Source organism: Ranitomeya variabilis, chromosome 6 (assembly GCF_051348905.1).
Source record: "Ranitomeya variabilis isolate aRanVar5 chromosome 6, aRanVar5.hap1, whole genome shotgun sequence".
NCBI lineage: Eukaryota > Metazoa > Chordata > Amphibia > Anura > Dendrobatidae > Ranitomeya > Ranitomeya variabilis.
The window spans coordinates 135,105,713-135,126,285 of NC_135237.1; the positions used below are offsets into that span (position 1 = coordinate 135,105,713).

General features: G+C 45.1%; 1 protein-coding gene across 1 annotated transcript in view; it reads right to left on the reverse strand.

Moving 5' to 3' along the window:
* The window catches only part of CPNE4 (copine 4), an 828,774-nt gene that overhangs the window by 158,046 nt on the left and 650,155 nt on the right, over nt 1-20,573 (reverse strand). The window contains exon 10 of the mRNA XM_077269031.1: nt 18,013-18,072. Within this exon, the coding sequence (XP_077125146.1) occupies nt 18,013-18,072 (60 nt within the window). The remainder of the gene's footprint in view (nt 1-18,012; nt 18,073-20,573) is intronic.

Genomic DNA, 20,573 nt, shown 5'->3' on the forward strand with positions numbered 1-20,573 from the left:
CAAAAAACTGCCAAAAAAAGGCAAATTGGACATAATTTCACACAAAACCCCAAAACTGCCCCGAGCCACACTTTCAGTACTGTGAATGGGCACCTTTCTAATTTTATTAACCTATATCTGCAGAATAATAGTGTTATCTGACCTGACAGGTTTCCTTGAAATTTCTGGATTCTGAATATTGTATTTGTTAAAAAAAATAATTAGGACTTCCCTGCTTGTGACACGCTATGTCAGGACTCTGAACATTTTTTATTACCTTTTTATGCATTACTGCCCTTTTCCAAGATGGTGTCTTTGGTCTCATGTGCACTGTGTCTTCTTGCTATAAAACTCCACCCCAGCTTTCAGTCTGTGCTAGAGTATTCTGCCTTGCATCCAGCTCCTGACCTCTGGTGACTCCCTGGCTATTTTCCTGCTCCTGTGAACCTGTGGGGTTATCCTGCTACTCTGCTCTGAGTTCCTGCTGCATACACTACTTCCAGTAATCCTCCTTCATCTGCTGCTCGTGTTTGCTTCCATCTGCATTTGCTGGACATGTAAGCTGTTTCTGCTCTGCAAGAACCTGAGACTATTACCCAGACCTCCCTGGTTGAGCTAAGACATTATTTGAACTGCCTTATAAGCATATCTATCTGTGTTGTGGACTAAGCAAGGACTTATTCTTGTCAAGTATCCTCAAGAATAATTGTGCTTCATAGACTTTCTGCGTGATTGCATTTTCCTCTGAAGTTTCCTATAGACTGCTGAGCTGCATTTGATATTTGCACCAATTGTTATGGACTTGAGTTTCTCTCTGCACCTGTTTGAATCACCGTGTGATAATATAGACTTTACCACTTATAAAACTGTGTCCTGTAGTTGTCTTTTTCCACGCAAAGAGTCTCCTGAGTTATCCCCTATAATTATTACACGCTAGTAGGGTTGAGCGAAACGGGTCGATCATTTTCAAAAGTCGCCGACTTTTGGCTAAGTCGGCGTCTCATGAAACCCGATCCGACCCCTGTGCTTGTCGGCCATGCGGTACGCGACTTTCGCGCCAAAGTCGCGTTTCAATGACGCGAAAAGCGCCATTTCTCAGCCAATGAAGGTGAACGCAGAGTGTGGGCAGCGTGATGACATAGATCCTGGTCCCCACCATCTTAGAGAAGGGCATTGCAGTGATTGGCTTGCTGTCTGCGGCGTCACAGGGGCTATAAAGGGGCGTTCCCGCCGACCGCCATCTTACTGCTGCTGATCTGAGCTTAGGGACAGGTTGCTGCCGCTTCGTCAGAAGCAGGGAGAGCGTTAGGCAGGGTCCACTAACCACCAAACCGCTTGTGCTGCAGCGATTTCCACTGTCCAACACCACCTTCGGTGTGCAGGGACTGTGGAAGATATTTTTTTTTTTTTTTCCCCTCAGCGCTGTAGCTCATTGGGCTGCCCTAGAAGGCTCCGTGATAGCTGTATTGCTGTGTGTACGCCACTGTGGAAACCAACTGCTTTTTTCAAAGCACATATCCTCTTGTTCCTTCCTTTCTGCACAGCTATCTTTTTTGTTTGTCCACACTTTTTATTTAATTTGTGCATCAGTCCACTCCTATTGCTGCCTGCCATACCTGGCTTAGATTACTGCAGGGAGATAGTAATTGTAGGACAGTCCCTGTTTTTTTTTTGTTTTTTTTGTGGGAGATTAAGATTGGCATTTCTGCTACAGTGCCATCCCTGTGTGTGCCATCTCTCACTGAGTGGGCCATAGAAAGCCTATTTATTTTTTCCGTGATTTGTGTTCTAAATTCTACCTCAACACAAAAACACTACATCAATCAGTGGGAGAAAAATATTGGCCTCAGTCAGGGCTTGTGTGCCACTGCTGTGTGTGCTATCTCTCATTCAGTGGGCTATAGAAAGCCTATTTATTTATTTATTTTTTTTCTTATTATTTGGTTTCTAAAGTCTCCCTGAAAAAAAAAAAAAAAACATAAAAAAACAGTGGGAGAGTAATATTGCCCTTTCAGCTTGTGTGCCAGTCTTGACTCCTGGGTGTGCCACCTCTCTCCCTCTCATTCAGTGGGCCATAGAAAGCCTATTTATTTTTTTTTTTAAATATTATTGGGTTTCTAAAGTCTCCCTTAAAAAACAAAAAATACATAAAAAAACAGTGGGAGAGTAATATTGCCCTTTCAGCTTGTGTGCCAGTCTTGACTCCTGGGTGTGCCACCTCTCTCCCTCTCATTCAGTGGGCCATAGAAAGCCTATTTATTTTTTTTTTTAAATATTATTGGGTTTCTAAAGTCTCCCTTAAAAAACAAAAAATACATAAAAAAACAGTGGGAGAGTAATATTGCCCTTTCAGCTTGTGTGCCAGTCTTGACTCCTGGGTGTGCCACCTCTCTCTCATTCAGTGGGCCATAGAAAGCATTTTTTTTTTTTTTCCTTGATTTGTGTTCTAAAATCTACCTCAACACAAAAACACTACATCAATCAGTGGGAGAAAAATATTGGCCTCAGTCAGGGCTTGTGTGCCACTGCTGTGTGTGCTATCTCTCATTCAGTGGGCTATAGAAAGCCTATTTATTTATTTATTTTTTTTCTTATTATTTGGTTTCTAAAGTCTCCCTGAAAAAAAAAAAAAAACATAAAAAAACAGTGGGAGAGTAATATTGCCCTTTCAGCTTGTGTGCCAGTCTTGACTCCTGGGTGTGCCACCTCTCTCCCTCTCATTCAGTGGGCCATAGAAAGCCTATTTATTTTTTTTTTTAAATATTATTGGGTTTCTAAAGTCTCCCTTAAAAAACAAAAAATACATAAAAAAACAGTGGGAGAGTAATATTGCCCTTTCAGCTTGTGTGCCAGTCTTGACTCCTGGGTGTGCCACCTCTCTCTCATTCAGTGGGCCATAGAAAGCATTTTTTTTTTTTCCTTGATTTGTGTTCTAAAATCTACCTCAACACAAAAACACTACATCAATCAGTGGGAGAAAAATATTGGCCTCAGTCAGGGCTTGTGTGCCACTGCTGTGTGTGCTATCTCTCATTCAGTGGGCTATAGAAAGCCTATTTATTTATTTATTTTTTTTCTTATTATTTGGTTTCTAAAGTCTCCCTGAAAAAAAAAAAAAAAACATAAAAAAACAGTGGGAGAGTAATATTGCCCTTTCAGCTTGTGCGCCAGTCTTGACTCCTGGGTGTGCCACCTCTCTCTCTCTAATTGTGGGCCATAGAAAGCCTTTTTTTTTTTTTTTTAATATTATTTGGTTTCTAAAGTCTCCCTGAGAAAAAAAAAAAAATAAATTAGGTGGGAGATTAATATTGACATTAGTGCTTGAGTGACAGTCCTGCGTGTGTGTCATCTCTGTGATTTTGTGCCACAGAAAACAGAGTGTGTAACATTGTGCCTGATTTTCCTTGTGGTCTCACCAACCTGTTAAGGGATATTGAAATCATACTGAAGTTATAGCTCACCGTGTAAGTTGTTTGACAGCAACAAATAAAGTTACTTTGGTTAAGATTTTAAAACAATGAGGAAGTCTGGTGCAAGAGGTCGTCGTGGGCGTTCATTGTCAGCTGGTAATGATGGTAGTGGTAGTGGAGCATCAGGTGGTCGTGGGGATAAAAATATTCCACCTAAGTCTGGAGCTGTGGAGCCAGTTTCGTCGTCAGGCTACACAAGGCCTCGAATGCTCTCTTTTCTGGGAGTAGGAAAACCGCTTTTAAAGGCGGAGCAGCAACAGCAAGTTTTGGCTTACATTGCAGACTCAGCCTCTAGCTCTTTTGCCTCCTCTTCCGAAACTGGTAAATGTAAAAGCAGCGCGTCGCTTGTGGATGTTCACGGTCAGGGACAAGTCGCTTCCTTGTCCTCCTCAGCAAAAACTACAACAAGAGAGAAGGATGCAGCAGGCGACACAACGGGTCACTCCATGGAGCTCTTTACACATACCGTCCCTGGCTTAGAAAGTGAAACATTTAACAGGCCATGCCCATTACAAGTATATTCTGACATGGAGTGCACTGATGCACAGCCACAGCCAGAGTACTATGCTGCTCCTTTGACTCAGACCACCACATTGCCCTCTCAGGGTACAGATCCACAATCAGACCCTGATGAGACTATGTTGCCCCGCCACGAACGCTATACCACCGACCGATACAGTGACACAGACGAAGTTGCACACGAGCTCGAAGAGGAGGTAATAGATGACCCAGTTATTGACCCCGATTGGCAGCCATTGGGGGAACAGGGTGCAGGCGGCAGTAGTTCAGAAGCGGAGGTGGAGGAGGGGCCGCAGCATGCATCAACATCGCAACAGGTTCCATCTGCCGGGCCCGTATCTGGCCCAAAACGCGTGTCAAAGCCAAAACCTGTTGGAGCACAGCGTTGCCATCCGGTTAAAGCTCAGTCTGCAATCCCTGAAAAGGGATCCGTGCAGTCTGGCATTTTTTTAAACAACATCCAACTGATCAGCGCAAAGTCATCTGTCAAAAATGTTCAACTAGCTTAAGCAGAGGTCAGAATCTGAAAAGTCTAAATACTAGTTGCATGCATAGACACTTAACCACCATGCATTTTCAAGCCTGGACTAACTACCAAACGTCCCTCAAGGTTGTAGCACCCTCGGCCAATGAAGCTAGTCAGCAACGCAACATCCCTTCCGTCACTGTAAGGCTACCATTTTCCGCACCACCGGCAGTATCTGTGCAGGTTTCTTTGCCAGCCAAAAGCAGTCAGGGTCAGGGAATCACCAGTTTTGTAGGAGGAAATATTGCATCTAGGGCACCGGCGGAAACAATACCGTCTCCAACCGTCTCTCAGTCTGCCATGTACACCGGCACACCCGAAAGTTCCACGATCTCCAGCTCTCCAGTCCAGCTCACCCTACATGAGACTCTGGTTAGAAAAAGGAAGTACTTATCCTCGCATCCGCGTACACAGTGTTTTAACGCCCACATAGCTAGACTAATCTCGTTAGAGATGATGCCCTACCGGTTAGTTGAAAGCGAAGCTTTCAAAGCCCTGATGGAGTACGCTGAACCACGATACGAGCTACCCAGTCGACACTTTTTTTCCAGAAAAGCCATCCCAGCCCTGCACCAGCATGTTAAACAGCGCATCGTCCATGCACTCAGGCAATCTGTGAGTACAAAGGTGCACCTGACTACAGATGCATGGACCAGTAGGCATGGACAGGGACGTTATGTGTCCATCACGGCACACTGGGTGAATGTGGTGGATGCAGGGTCCACAGGCGACATCAATTTAGGGACAGTTGTGCCTAGCCCACGGTCTAGGAAACAGTTGGCTGTAGGCGTTCGCACCCCCTCCTCCTCCTCCTCCTCGTCCTCCTGCAGAAGCTACAGCTCTTCCACAGAACGCAGTCTGCCAACCACTCCATCGGCAGATGACACTGTTGCACACCAGTTGTCCCATTATGGGCCATCTACTGCCAAGCGTCAGCAGGCTGTATTGGCTATGAAGTTCTTGGGTGACAACAGACACACCGCGGAAGTTCTGTCCGAGTTCTTGCAACAAGAAACGCAGTCGTGGCTGGGCACAGTAGATCTTGAGGCAGGCAAGGTAGTGAGTGATAACGGAAGGAATTTCATGGCTGCCATCTCCCTTTCCCAACTGAAACACATTCCTTGCCTGGCTCACACCTTAAACCTGGTGGTGCAGTGCTTATTGAAAACTTATCCTGGGTTCTCCGACCTGCTCCTCAAAGTGCGTGCACTTTGCTCACATATCCGACGTTCGCCTGTACACGCCAGCCGTATGCAGACCTATCAGCGGTCTTTGAACCTTCCCCAGCATCGCCTAATCATAGACGTTGCAACAAGGTGGAACTCAACACTGCACATGCTTCAGAGACTGTGCGAACAGAGGCGTGCTGTTATTTATTTGTGGGAGGATACACGGGCAGGCAGTAGGATGGCAGACATGGAGTTGTCAGGTGTGCAGTGGTCTAAGATACAAGACATGTGTCAAGTCCTTCAGTGTTTTGAGGAATGCACACGGCTGGTTAGTGCAGACAACGCCGTAATAAGCATGAGCATCCCCCTAATGCGTCTGCTGATGCAAAGTTTGACGCACATAAAGGAGCAGGCGTCTGCACCAGAGGAAGAGGAAAGCCTTGATGACAGTCAGCCATTGTCTGGTCAAGGCAGTGTACAGGACGAGGTAGCGGGCGAAGAGGAGGTGGAGGACGAGGAGGATGATGGGGATGAGTATATTTTTAATGCCGAACCTTTCCCGGGGGCACAGGAAATTGGTTGCGTGTCACGGCCGGGTTCTGGTTTTTTGAGGGACACAAGTGATGTAGATTTGCCTGCAACTGCCCCTCAACCAATCACAACCGGAGATTTGACAACTGGAACTTTGGCCCACATGGCGGATTATGCCTTACGTATCCTAAAAAGGGACACACGCATTACGAAAATGATGAACGATGACGATTACTGGTTGGCCTGCCTCCTAGATCCACGCTATAAAGGCAAATTGCAAAATATTATGCCACATGAGAACTTGGAACTAATATTAGCAACCAAACAATCAACTCTTGTTGACCGTTTGCTTCAGGCATTCCCAGCACACAGCGCACGTGATCGTTCTCACACGAGCTCCAGGGGGCAGCAGACTAGGAGTGTTAGGGGTGCACACATCAGAAGTGGCGTTGGACAGAGGGGTTTTCTGACCAGGTTGTGGAGTGATATTGCTATGACCGCAGACAGGACAGGTACTGCTGCATCAATTGAAAGTGACAGGAGACAACATTTGTCCAGTATGGTTACTAACTATTTTTCATCCCTTATCGATGTTCTCCCTCAACCGTCATTCCCATTTGATTACTGGGCCTCCAAATTAGACACCTGGCCAGAATTGGCAGAATATGCATTGCAGGAGCTTGCTTGCCCGGCAGCAAGTGTCCTATCAGAAAGAGTATTCAGTGCTGCAGGTTCAATATTAACCGAAAAAAGGACTCGTCTGGCTACCCAAAATGTTGACGATCTAACATTCATTAAAATGAACCACAACTGGATTTCGAAATCTTTTGCCCCACCTTGCCCGGCCGACACCTAGCTTTCCTATGAAAAGCTCTTGCCTGTGAATTACTTTTCTAATGTCTAATTTGCTGCAGCTGATTGTACAGCATACGACATGTTTACACCTCCCTAAATGGCAAAACTCCCCACACGGGGCCGTGGTATCGCGACTTGGCGCAAGCACCCGTGAGACTGCTGTTTGTCTGAAGAGGTGGGTGTGCTCGCTTTTGGTTGACGGCATTGCTACTGGGTCCCTCATAGTACAATGTAGTGTCTCTGGCGGTGGTGGTGCGCACCCAACGTCAGACACACCGTTGTAACATGAGGGGCCCTGGGGCGGTCCCGCCGGCCTCAAGAGAGTTCCCCCCTACCCCAGCTCAAAATGTGCTCTACCACGTGCAAAATTATGTCGCACAGCTCCACCAATCTTTAGTCTATTCGCTGACATCATTCAATGTCTGGCACTGACAATACAAATTTGTAGACATCTATGATGCAACTTAAAGTAGTCTGTGTCTGTGTCCTATATTGGCACCATTAAATAGTTACTGCCAAATTACTATGTCAGAAACTCAGCAGATGAGCCCACCCCTGTACCTAAGTATGCCACCTTTTTTTTTGTTTTGGTTGTTTTGCGAGACATTAACATCTATTTATATTTTGGGAGTACTGGGACAGACACTCCTTGCACTACTCCTCCACTCACCACCAAGCTGCCCGTGTATCCATGTAACCGCTGTAAAACTGCCATGAGCCTATTGTTTGTTATTTTAGGCCTTTGAAGCCTGTCTGCGGTCCCTCCTTCCACTAGTCCTCCACTGACCAGACCACTGCTGCCCGTGTACCCCTGGAACCAATTATAAAGTGCCTACAGCCAGCCAATTTTTTTATGTTAGGCCTTTGAAGCCTGTCTGCGGTCCCTCCTTCCACTAGTCCTCCACTGACCAGACCACTGCTGCCCGTGTACCCCTGGAACCAATTATAAAGTGCCTACAGCCAGCCCATTTTTTTATGTTAGGCCTTTGAAGCCTGTCTGCGGTCCCTCCTTCCACTAGTCCTCCACTGACCAGACCACTGCTGCCCGTGTACCCCTGGAACCAATTATAAAGTGCCTACAGCCAGCCCATTTTTTTATGTTAGGCCTTTGAAGCCTGTCTGCGGTCCCTCCTTCCACTAGTCCTCCACTGACCAGACCACTGCTGCCCGTGTACCCCTGGAACCAATTATAAAGTGCCTACAGCCAGCCCATTTTTTTATGTTAGGCCTTTGAAGCCTGTCTGCGGTCCCTCCTTCCACTAGTCCTCCACTGGCCAGACCACTGCTGCCCGTGTACCCCTGGAACCAATTATAAAGTGCCTACAGCCAGCCAATTTTTTTATGTTAGGCCTTTGAAGCCTGTCTGCGGTCCCTCCTTCCACTAGTCCTCCACTGGCCAGACCACTGCTGCCCGTGTACCCCTGGAACCAATTATAAAGTGCCTACAGCCAGCCCATTTTTTTATGTTAGGCCTTTGAAGCCTGTCTGCGGTCCCTCCTTCCACTAGTCCTCCACTGGCCAGACCACTGCTGCCCGTGTACCCCTGGAACCAATTATAAAGTGCCTACAGCCAGCCAATTTTTTTATGTTAGGCCTTTGAAGCCTGTCTGCGGTCCCTCCTTCCACTAGTCCTCCACTGGCCAGACCACTGCTGCCCGTGTACCCCTGGAACCAATTATAAAGTGCCTACAGCCAGCCAATTTTTTTATGTTAGGCCTTTGAAGCCTGTCTGCGGTCCCTCCTTCCACTAGTCCTCCACTGACCAGACCACTGCTGCCCGTGTACCCCTGGAACCAATTATAAAGTGCCTACAGCCAGCCAATTTTTTTATGTTAGGCCTTTGAAGCCTGTCTGCGGTCCCTCCTTCCACTAGTCCTCCACTGACCAGACCACTGCTGCCCGTGTACCCCTGGAACCAATTATAAAGTGCCTACAGCCAGCCCATTTTTTTATGTTAGGCCTTTGAAGCCTGTCTGCGGTCCCTCCTTCCACTAGTCCTCCACTGGCCAGACCACTGCTGCCCGTGTACCCCTGGAACCAATTATAAAGTGCCTACAGCCAGCCAATTTTTTTATGTTAGGCCTTTGAAGCCTGTCTGCGGTCCCTCCTTCCACTAGTCCTCCACTGGCCAGACCACTGCTGCCCGTGTACCCCTGGAACCAATTAACCAATTATAAAGTGCCTACAGCCAGCCAATTTTTTTATGTTAGGCCTTTGAAGCCTGTCTGCGGTCCCTCCTTCCACTAGTCCTCCACTGGCCAGACCACTGCTGCCCGTGTACCCCTGGAACCAATTATAAAGTGCCTACAGCCAGCCCATTTTTTAATGTTAGGCCTTTGAAGCCTGTCTGCGGTCCCTCCTTCCACTAGTCCTCCACTGGCCAGACCACTGCTGCCCGTGTACACCTGGAACCAATTATAAAGTGCCTACAGCCAGCCCATTTTTTTATGTTAGGCCTTTGAAGCCTGTCTGCGGTCCCTCCTTCCACTAGTCCTCCACTGACCACAATGCTGCCTGGAGTGCCTGCCTGTGTATCCATGTAACCGATGTAAAACTGCCATGACTGCCTACTGTTTGTTATTTTAGGCCTTTGATAGCCTGTCTGCGGCCCCTACTTGCAATACTCCTCCACTGACCACAATGCTGCCTGGAGTGCCTGCCTGTGTATCCATGTAACCGATGTAAAACTGCCATGAGTGCCTACTGTTTGGTATTTTAGGCCTTTGATAGCCTGTCTGCAGCCCCTACTTGCAATACTCCTCCACTGACCACACCAATGCTGCCCGTGTACCCCTGGAACCTATTTAAAAGTTCATAGAGCCTAGTTATATATTTTATTTACTATTAATAAGGCCATGATGGACTACGCTGTACCACGCTACAAGCTAACCAGTCGACACTTCTTTTGCGAGAAAAGCCATCCCAACCCTCCACCAGCATGTAGAAGACCGCATTGTCCATGCACTCTGGCAATCTGTGAGTACAAAGGTGCACCTGACAACAGACGCATGGACCTGTAGGCATGGCCATGGAAGATTACGTGTCCATTACGGCGCAATGGGTTAATGTGGTGGATGCATGGTCCACAGGGGACAGCCTACTAAGTCTGTCTGCAGTCCCTAATTCAAATTGTCCTCCACTGTCTAAATCGGAGCTTCCACCTTCTGGCTTTCGGCCTATAGTATCAGAAATTAAACTGCATTTGGCCTTCAACTTTGGTTAGGGCCTACTAACGGCTTCTGCCCCTCCCTGGTGTTGCCCTCAACTAAATAAAGCTGAGCTTCAACCTTCTGCTCCAAATTACCATTTTAAAAAATGCAATAGGCTTTTCCGGCCTACTAAAGGTGTCTGTCTGTGTGCCCCTGCCTGGTGTTGTCCTCAACTAAATAAAGCTGAGCTTCAACCTTCTGCTCCAAATTACCATTTTAAAAAATGCAATAGGCTTTTCCGGCCTACTAAAGGTGTCTGTCTGTGTTCCCCTGCCTGGTGTTGTCCTCAACTAAATAAAGCTGAGCTTCAACCTTCTGCTCCAAATTACCATTTTAAAAAATGCAATAGGCTTTTCCGGCCTACTAAAGGTGTCTGTCTGTGTTCCCCTGCCTGGTGTTGTCCTCAACTAAATAAAGCTGAGCTTCAACCTTCTGCTCCAAATTACCATTTTAAAAAATGCAATAGGCTTTTCCGGCCTACTAAAGGTGTCTGTCTGTGTGCCCCTGCCTGGTGTTGCCCTCAACTAAATAAAGCTGAGCTTCAACCTTCTGCTCCAAATTACCATTTTAAAAAATGCAATAGGCTTTTCCGGCCTACTAAAGGTGTCTGTCTGTGTGCCCCTGCCTGGTGTTGTCCTCAACTAAATAAAGCTGAGCTTCAACCTTCTGCTCCAAATTACCATTTTAAAAAATGCAATAGGCTTTTCCGGCCTACTAAAGGTGTCTGCCCCTCCCTGGTGTTGTCCTCAACTGAACAAAGCTGCGCTTCCACATTCTGGCTTTCGCCCTATACTATCAGATATTAAACTGCATTTGGCCTACTAGTGTGGTTAGGCCCTTGAAACAGTGTCTGCTGCTCTTGGGTTTGCTACTCCACTGAACAAAGCAATGCCGCCTGTTTAGTCCTGTTACCAATTTTGAACTGCATTTAGCCTACTTTATTCTTTGGCCCTATATCTGTTTCCTCCTCATCCTGCCCATTGCCCAGCCACTGCTAAATGAGTCTGCTGGTACATTGACCTAGACCACTACATTCCCCTTGTACTCTACACAGCCAGAATCTGACCCTGCTGAAAGTAAGGTTCCCCTTCCCGCATGTTATACCACCTTACACAGGGACAAAGAGGAAGGTGCAGATGAAAGTGCAGGTTCCTTCATCAGGTGGTGGGGCATACTCGGCGACGTCACTGGCACAGGGCCCCTCAGAGTACGCAAAAGTGTCGCTGCTGGTGGGAGGCGCCCCCGCCATGCAAACACACCGCCGTACTTTGAGGGGCCCTGTGCCAGTGCCAATGCGAACGAGTGGGCCCCCCCCTGCTTGCTCAGGATCACAGCACTTGCAACGTTTAAATACTTACCTTTCCCTGCAACACCGCCGTGACGTAGTCCGCATTTCCTGGGCCCACGAAAAACTTGAGCCAGCCCTACTCCCCCCACAACTTTCCCCCAATTCCCTATGCCCAACTATTATTATACAGTTAATTAAGATTGGCAAGCTTCAGAAACAAGAATGGATGTTTTTGGCATTAAAATGGGCACTGTAGGAGTTTTCCTGGCCTCCACTCACTGCCGACTATGCTTCCCCATTGACTTGCATTGGGTTTCGTGTTTCGGTCGATCCCCGACTTTTAGCGATAATCGGCCGACTGCACTCGACTCGACTCTGGACAAAATCGGGTTTCCCAAAACCCTACTCGATCTTAAAAAAATGAAAGTCGCTCAACCCTACACGCTAGCCTAGGTTTCAGTATTCTTCTTTACTTGAAAAATTTGGGCACAGGGTAATAAACTCACTTACTAATTTGCAATTGCAGTGTGTGAAGATGAAAAAAATGTTTTATTAAGAGGCTGTGCTGTTACTGCAGTATATCTCAGATCAATAAAAATCACAGTCACATAACAACGCAGTTATAGTACTTTGTTATCTCACTAGAATCTTTGGATTACTTTTCACAGACTGACTACCACTCCTATTTTAAATGCACAACACTAGTGCAATAATAAAACACAATCAAATTTTGGAATTTTTTTCTGTTCCTATGCTATAAAAACATAAAATGGCCCAGCTAAGTCGGTTCTCATCTTTTATACTGGCTATCATAGACTTCCCCTGATTGGCTATGCTAGATCATATGATGTAATAGCTGCAGGGCGTTATAGGGAAGTCTGCCTGCCCACGCCTGACGTGGGTAGCCAGTTCTTTGACTCTTGAGCAGTGTGCACACCGGGCATGTTTTGCCTGATATACACAAATTGAACTGCAAATTGGTCGACTTTATGGGGATCTACAGTATATATTTCTGGAAATCTGACAAAATGTTCATTCTCTGTAGATAGATTTGATCACCTATAATTGCTACCCTTTACGTAATATTGTATAACTCAAAAAGTCTAGAAACATGACCAGAGATGTCAGCCAAGAGAGACAGTAGTCAATATCTTAATATATATTTACCTTGTAATGTCTTCACATCCTGTTCCATCCAGATGTGTCCAAATCCCAGAATTCCAAGCTGCGGAAGTTCACCGACCTCCATATTGGGACACCCAAGTGATGGGTGTCTCAATATGGAAACTGATGGTGGTACCAGCCTCTTGTGTGGTACTACCAGCGGAAAACCATCGCACCACACACACACGGGAAAAAGAGAGTGGATAGGTGGGTGAGCACATGGGGGTTAGAGATTCTAAACGCTGCAAAGCCTGCCCCCATCGTGACATTACCGACCTCCCGATAAGATAGCATCGGGCCTCCATCTAGTTTAAATATAGCAGAAAAGTAAAATCTAGAAGGTGGACTCTACCCCTCTCTTGTACCATGGGGTGCTTAATTGGCTACTCTTTAAAGAAATAGTATCAGACCAAATAGAACAATATGTTTACAATTTCTTTCTTCACAGTTGAGTGGCACAACTCTTGATGGTTATAACTTTCACGGAAGGCACAGAAGCTTGGTGGCTAGTTCATACTAGCCCAATTGTTAAACAGTTTTTAGAATTTAACGGCAAAGACTCTCTCCTAAAGTGTAATTGTCATTTCAAACGAACATAGAGAAAAATATCGGTGTATCTCTCTAGCTCCTTCCTGCCCTTCTCCATAGAACTTTTTGAGTAGCGGATGTTATCTGACCCCTCAGTGAGCTGAAAATCTGTATTCACTAAGGGTACCGTTACACTAAAAGACTTACCAACGATCACGACCAGCGATACGACCTGGCCGTGATCGTTGGTAAGTCGTTGTGTGGTCGCTGGGGAGCTGTCACACAGACAGCCCTCTCCAGCGACCAACGATCAGGGGAACGACTTCGGCATCATTGAAACTATCTTCAACGATGCCGAAGTCCCCCTGCAGCACCCGGGTAACCAGGGTAAACATCAGGTTACTAAGTGCAGGGCCGCGCTTAGTAACCCGATATTTACCCTGGTTACCATTGTAAAAGTAAAAAAAAAAAAACACTACATACTCACCTTCTGATGTCTGTCACGTCCCCCGGCGTCCACAGGTTTACGCGCTGCTGCCGAGAGCTTCCTGCACTGACTGTGTCAGCGCCGGCAATAAAGCAGAGCACAGCGGTGACGTCACCGCTGTGCTCTGCTTTACGGCCGGCACTGACACAGTCAGTGCAGGAAGTTCTCGGCAGCAGCGCGTAACCCTGTGGACGCCGGGGGACGTGACAGACATCAGAAGGTGAGTATGTAGTTTTTTTTTTTTAACTTTTACAATGGTAACCAGGGTAAATATCGGGTTACTAAGTGCGGCCCTGCGCTTAATAACCCGATATTTACCCTGGTTACAAGTGAATACATCGCTGGATCGGCGTCACACACGACGATCCAGTGATGACAGCGGGTGATCTGACGACGAAAGAAAGTTTCAAACGATCTGCTACGACATACGATTCTCAGCGGGGTCCCTGATCGCAGTAGCATGTCAGACACAGCGAGATCGTAAGTATATCGCTGGAATGTCACGGATCGTGCCGTCGTAGCGACCAAAGTGCCACTGTGAGACGGTACCCTAAGACAGATTTTACCTGTGAATAGAGAGTGAATGTTCAGTCCAGAAGGAGAAAGAAGCAGATTTATCTGATAAAGTACTGTATATCACAAAGTTTATCTTAATTTTTACTACTGATTTATGGTAAAAATATAGGGTATGCTGTATCCTACCAGTCCATGGACCTGATTTTATGATGTATAAAACCCAACATTACAAATATACAGTGACAGGGGCATTATATACAGCTCTGGAAAAAATTAAGCGACCTCTGCAAAATGTTGTTTGTCTGATTTTTCTCTTTATAGGTATATTTTTGAGTAAAATGTAATTGTTCTTTTAGTCTATAAACTTCTGACAACATGTCTCTGAAATTCCAAGCAATACAATTTGCATTTTTTTTCTGAAAAGGAAGAAATGGTCAAAATAAAAAAACAGTGCTTCAGACCTCAAATAATGCAAAGGAAACAAGTTCATAATCATTTAGAAACAACAATACTAATGTTTTAACTCAGGAAGAGTTCAGAAATAAATATTTTGTGGAATAACCATGATTTTTATCTACAGCTTTCATACTTCTTGCCATGCTGTTCACCAGTCTTTCACACTGCTTCTGGCACAAAAATTTAAGCAGTTCATCTTTGTTTGATGGCTTGTGACTATCCATCATCCTCTTCATTACATTCCAGAGGTTTTCAATGGGGTTCAAGTCTGGAGATTGGGCTGTCATTGACAGGGTTTTGATGTGGTGGTCTCTTAATTTTTTCCAGAGCCGCATATATATATATATATATATATACTACCGATGAAAAGTTTAGGGTCACTTAGAAATGTCCTTATTTTTGAAAGAAAAGCACAGTTTTTTCCAATGAAGCTAATATTAAATGATTCAGAAATACACTCTACACGTTGTTAAAGTGGTAAATGCCTATTCTAGCTGCAAACCTCTGGTTTGTAATGCAATAGCTTCATAGGTGTATACTGTAGAGGCCCATTTCCAACAACCATCCCTCCAGTGTTCTAATGGTACTTTGTGTTTGCTAACTGTGTAAGAAGGCTAACGGATGTTTAGAATACCCTTGAAAACCCTTGTGCAAGTATGTTAGCACAGCTGAAAACAGTTTGGCTGATTAGAGCACCTAAAAACCTGACTTTCCTTTGAGCTAGTTGAGAATCTGGAGCATTACATTTGTTGGTTCCATTAAACTCTCAAAATGGCCAGAAGAAAATAACTTTCATGTGAAACTCAACAGTCTATTCTTGTTCTTTGAAATGAAGGCTATTCCATGCGAGAAATTGGCAAGAAACTGAAGATCTCCTACAACAGTTTTGTACTACTCCCTTCAGAGGAGAGCACAAACAGGCTCTATCCAGAGTAGAAAGAGAAGTGGGAGGCCTCGCTGCACAACTGAGTAACAAGACAAGTACATTAGAGTCTTTAGTTTGAGAAATCGATGCCTCACATGTCCTCAACTGACAGCTTCATTAAATAGTACATGCAAAATGCCAGTGTCAACATCTACAGAGAAGAGGCAACTCCGGGATGCGGGCCTTCTGGGCAGAGTGGCCAAGAAAAAGCCATATCTGAGACTGGCTAATAAAAGGAAAAGAGTAATATGGGCAAAAGAACACAGACATTGGACAGAGGAAGATTGGCAAAAAGTGTTATGGACAGACAAATCCAAGTTTGAGGTGTTTGGATCACACAGAAGAAAATTTGTGAGACGCAAAACAACTGAAAAGATTGCTGCTGCTGGAAGAGTGCCTGATACCATCTGTCAAGCATGGTGGAGGTAACGTGATTGCCTGGGGTTGCTTTGGTGCTGGTAAAGTTGGAGATTTGTACATGGTAAAAGGGATTTTGAATAAGGAAGGCTATCACTCCATTTTGCAACACCATGCCATACCCTGTGGACAGCGCTTGATTGGAGCCAATTTCATCCTACAACAGGACAATGACCCAAAGCACACCTGCAAATTATGCAAGAACTATTTAGGGAAGAAGCAGGCAGCTGGTATTCTATCTGTAATGGGGTGGCCAGCACAGTCACCAGATCTCAACCCCACTGAGCTGTTGTGGGAGCAGCTTGACCGTATGGTACACAAAAAATGCCCATCAAGCCAAACCAACTTGTAACTTGTGGGAGGGGCTTCTGGAAGCATGGGGTGAAATTTCTCCAGATTACCTCAGCAAATTAACTGCTAGAATGCCAACGGTCTACAATGCTGTAATTGCTGCAAAGGGAGCATTCTTTGACGAAAGCAAAGTTTGAAGGAGAAAATTATTATTTAAAATAAAAGTCTTTTTTTCGAACCTTGACTAGATTTTCAATCCATTTGTCAACTCATAAGATTAATAAAAGTATGAGCTGTCATGGAAAACACAAAATTGTCTGGGTGACCCTAAACTTTTGAATGGTAGTGTATATATATATATATATATATATATATATATATATATATATATATATATATATATATATTATGCAAATCTTGAAGATGTGTGTATAGTTTACTTTCATTTAACCCATTCCTTGATCTTGATGATATTAAGCATGCTCTGCAGTACATGTGTAGGAGGGTGGTGATGTTATGGACATTATGGAACACGCTGTTACTTTAAGAGACTGCACCCCCTTGTCTGGCAGGATGGAATGTTCTGCTTCTCCCCTGGGATATACTGTGTGAATGAACTGGACTGTGCAGATGGCAGGGGTGGAGTCTGAACAGCGTGTGTGAGCTGAGGCGGCTGCAGAGAGAACTTTGTGCTTATAGCTGCAAGAGAGGAGAACTGTGTCCTGATATACTGTAGCTACAAGAGAGGATCCCCAGCCTGTAACGGAGTGGACTTGTGAGATTTCACAGACTTTTCCTGGTGCAGCGAGGGTGGCTGCCCTGTGTTAGTTCAAGGAGCCACGAAGATACCGAGAAAGGAATTTACAGCTTCCAGGAGCACCTCCAGGACCCCGAAGCAAGGAGAAGACCACGTTTCACGGAGCTGGCAGAAAGCCGTCCTCACCACCGTACTAGACTGTAGGAGGCCCCCCGGGACTGGATCTGAGTCCCCAACATCACCGTGAGTTTGTTCCTGTTTTGTGCACATGTCAGGGTCTAGTGTAGGCTTCAATAGTCAGAACACGGCAGCCGTGAGGCCTGCTTAGTAAAGGCCAGGGAGGTTATACGTAGAGTAGCATCATTCTTTGTTTATTGTTTGCATTTACTTGTGTGACATATATTGAGTCTGTAACAGTTGGAGCACCGTGCTATTTAAGGACAAGCTAAAGAATATAACTCTTGTAAATTATCTTTTGCCATTGCATACCCCTGTTTGCATCTTCCTCATCCACTTCATTCCTTGCCTTCCATTAAATCTACCCTTTGTTGTTTTCACCTCATCTTGTGGACAGTAGTCTTCCTGCACCGTGGTGGTCCCCCAGCCATCACTTCATATGTGTGCAGCATGTGTGTAAAGCAGGCTTTCAAATAAAGAGCCAGGCAGTGATTCCAAGCGTGAACAGTGTATAGTGACTGTAACCGCTTCTTGCACTGCCCTGATGACTGGAAGCAAGCAATTGCAGGAAGAATGAGACTTTATTTTGTCCACCAGTAAGCCATCTACACAGGATTTAAACATTATTTACTTGCAGATTAACCCTTTATCTACAGATAACGAACATTTCTGGATGTGATAGGTTCCTTTAATACTAATATGCAAATATTTTAAAAATATATATATTCTTGCAAAATAAATTACTTACTGTAAACTGTATTTGACATCCACCCATGATATAGTCTAAGAATGAATGCATTTTATGGATCTGTAAGACAAAAAAAGATGAAGTTTTAACAGAGTGAATTGCCATGTAAATATGATATATGCAAGTGTGCTACAAATGCGTAAGGTTAAAAAAAGCCAGTTAGAAGTTGCGCAGTTGCGTGTGCAGAAGATCCATGACTGCAGTGCCCATAGAAGGGAGAAAAAGGTATATATTGTGGAGGGTATGCAGGGCACAGGCGCGGGATTCTGGCATCAGATCTGACGTGCATAGGAGGGGGGTAGTATTATAATGAAGATATCCGTATGCCCTGGAGCCTGGAAGAAATCATTAGCACAAGGAAAAAATATAAGATTTCTAAATAACAAGACCATTAATATGAGCCATACAGGTAGGACTAGTTTAACATTTCTATTACCTGTATGCCAATATTAATAGGTCATATGCGTTCCAGTGGGTGACAGATTCCCTTTAAACTGTTTATGCCACCTGATATGATTTTTTATAGGGGCTATATTCCCTAAATAAATGTTTATTAAGTCTAATTGTAATGTTGTGGATGACAGACTGGCTTTCAGTAAGTTTAAAAATAAGCTTACAAATAATTTCACCAGATGAATGAATATTTTGCTTGTGAATCTGGTGATTAACAGGCTGTTTTGCCAGATAAAGGGAAAATCTTTAAGGGGTTGTCTCAAGTTTCAGCGTTATCCCCTATCCCTGGGATAAATGATAACTTTCTGATCACTGTGGGTTTTACTGCCATGGCACACACCAATCCTGAGAACCAGAGCAGAGGTCGATCATCTGCACTACCTCTCCATTTATTCTTAATGGGGGTGCTGGAGATTGCAGAGTGCAATGCTCAGCTATCACGTAGAGTGTAGGAAACTAAGTGCAACATGAAGGGACGAGGGGAAGGGAGCCCAACACTAGGAAAGGGGGGAGTGGAGATCCCTAGGCAGATCTAAAGTCCCCCTGTCTGTCCTAAATGTCTCTATACAGGTTCTGCACCTATCGCCGAGCAGGAACCTAATCTCTGCCTGACACTGGCTATAAGTCCTGCTTAGGAAATAAAGGGGTGTGACTAGTCAATCACCACTACCATTAAAGGTAACTGAGATAGGCAAACAAGGAGAATACTTATCTTGATGAGACTCAGAGATGAAACACAGAAGTCCTCCAGCAACAACAAAGAGGAAGATAGACGACTGCTATAGGTCCAAGCCTCAACAGGGGAAATGAAAATATCACTGGCAACTCCTGGAAGCAGGCTGGGAGTCTATAAACACCCAGTTCCAGGTATATCAATTGGTGCCGAAGAAAGGTTGCCACGGGGTCAGAAGGGTTAAGAAGGTGTCTGCAAAGCCAAACACAGAGACGTTTGCAGCTAGACGCAGTGTGACTGTCTGCAGCTTCTGACATACCCGTGACATCAGCTGATCTTTGGCACTCCCATTAGAATCCTAAGCTGTCTTTATGGGTATGTAGGTCAAAAGGAGCTAAGTAAAATGATACATTGACATCTATGATCCGATGTAAATGAGCGTTTCCAGACTGTAGGCCAATCACTGATCTGCATGAGTATCTTACTCCAGAGATTATTTTAAATAAATGAGGCATTACCAGTGGGATGTGTAATGGCCACTGTTATGACCCCAATGGCGAGGGTCTCAGAGGAACGTGGAAGTCTGCAGAATACAAAAATCCAGCTCATAGGGCAGTGGTAACTGGGTTGACCATATATCTACTCCTAACGCCAACACTAGAAGTAGCCGGGGATCATTCCTACGTTGATTCTAGATGACACGCGCCAGCCGGAGAATCTAGCTACCCCTAGTAGAGGAAAACAAAGACCTTTCTTGCCTCCAGAGAAGGGGACCCCAAAGCTGGATAGAAGCCCCCCACAAATAATGACGGTGAGGTAAGAGGAAATGACAAACACAGAAATGAACCAGGTTTAGCACAGAGAGGCCCGCTTACTGATAGCAGAATAAAGAAAGGTAACTTATATGGTCAACAAAAACCCTATCAAAATCCACACTGGAAATTCAAGAACCCCCGAACCGTCTAACGGTCCGGGGGGAGAACACCAGCCCCCTAGAGCTTCCAGCAAAGGTCAGGATATAGATTTGGAACAAGCTGGACAAAAATACAAAACCAAAACAAATAGCAAAAAGCAAAAGGCAGACTTAGCTGATATAACTGGAACCAGGATCAGTAGACAAGAGCACAGCAGACTAGCTCTGATAACTACGTTGCCAGGCATTGAACTGAAGGTCCAGGGAGCTTATATAGCAACACCCCTAACTAACGACCCAGGTGCGGATAAAAGGAATGACAGAAAAACCAGAGTCAAAAAACTAGTAACCACTAGAGGGAGCAAAAAGCAAATTCACAACAGGCCACTCTCTGATCTACTGGTTTCACTGCAGAGCTGTGTGTGAGTATACCTGACACAGCTGAAGATTCCTCTCAGCTTTAGCTTCAATCTCATAGGTAGACAGGGCTGCAATATTTTTGCAATACAGCAGAGCTCAAAG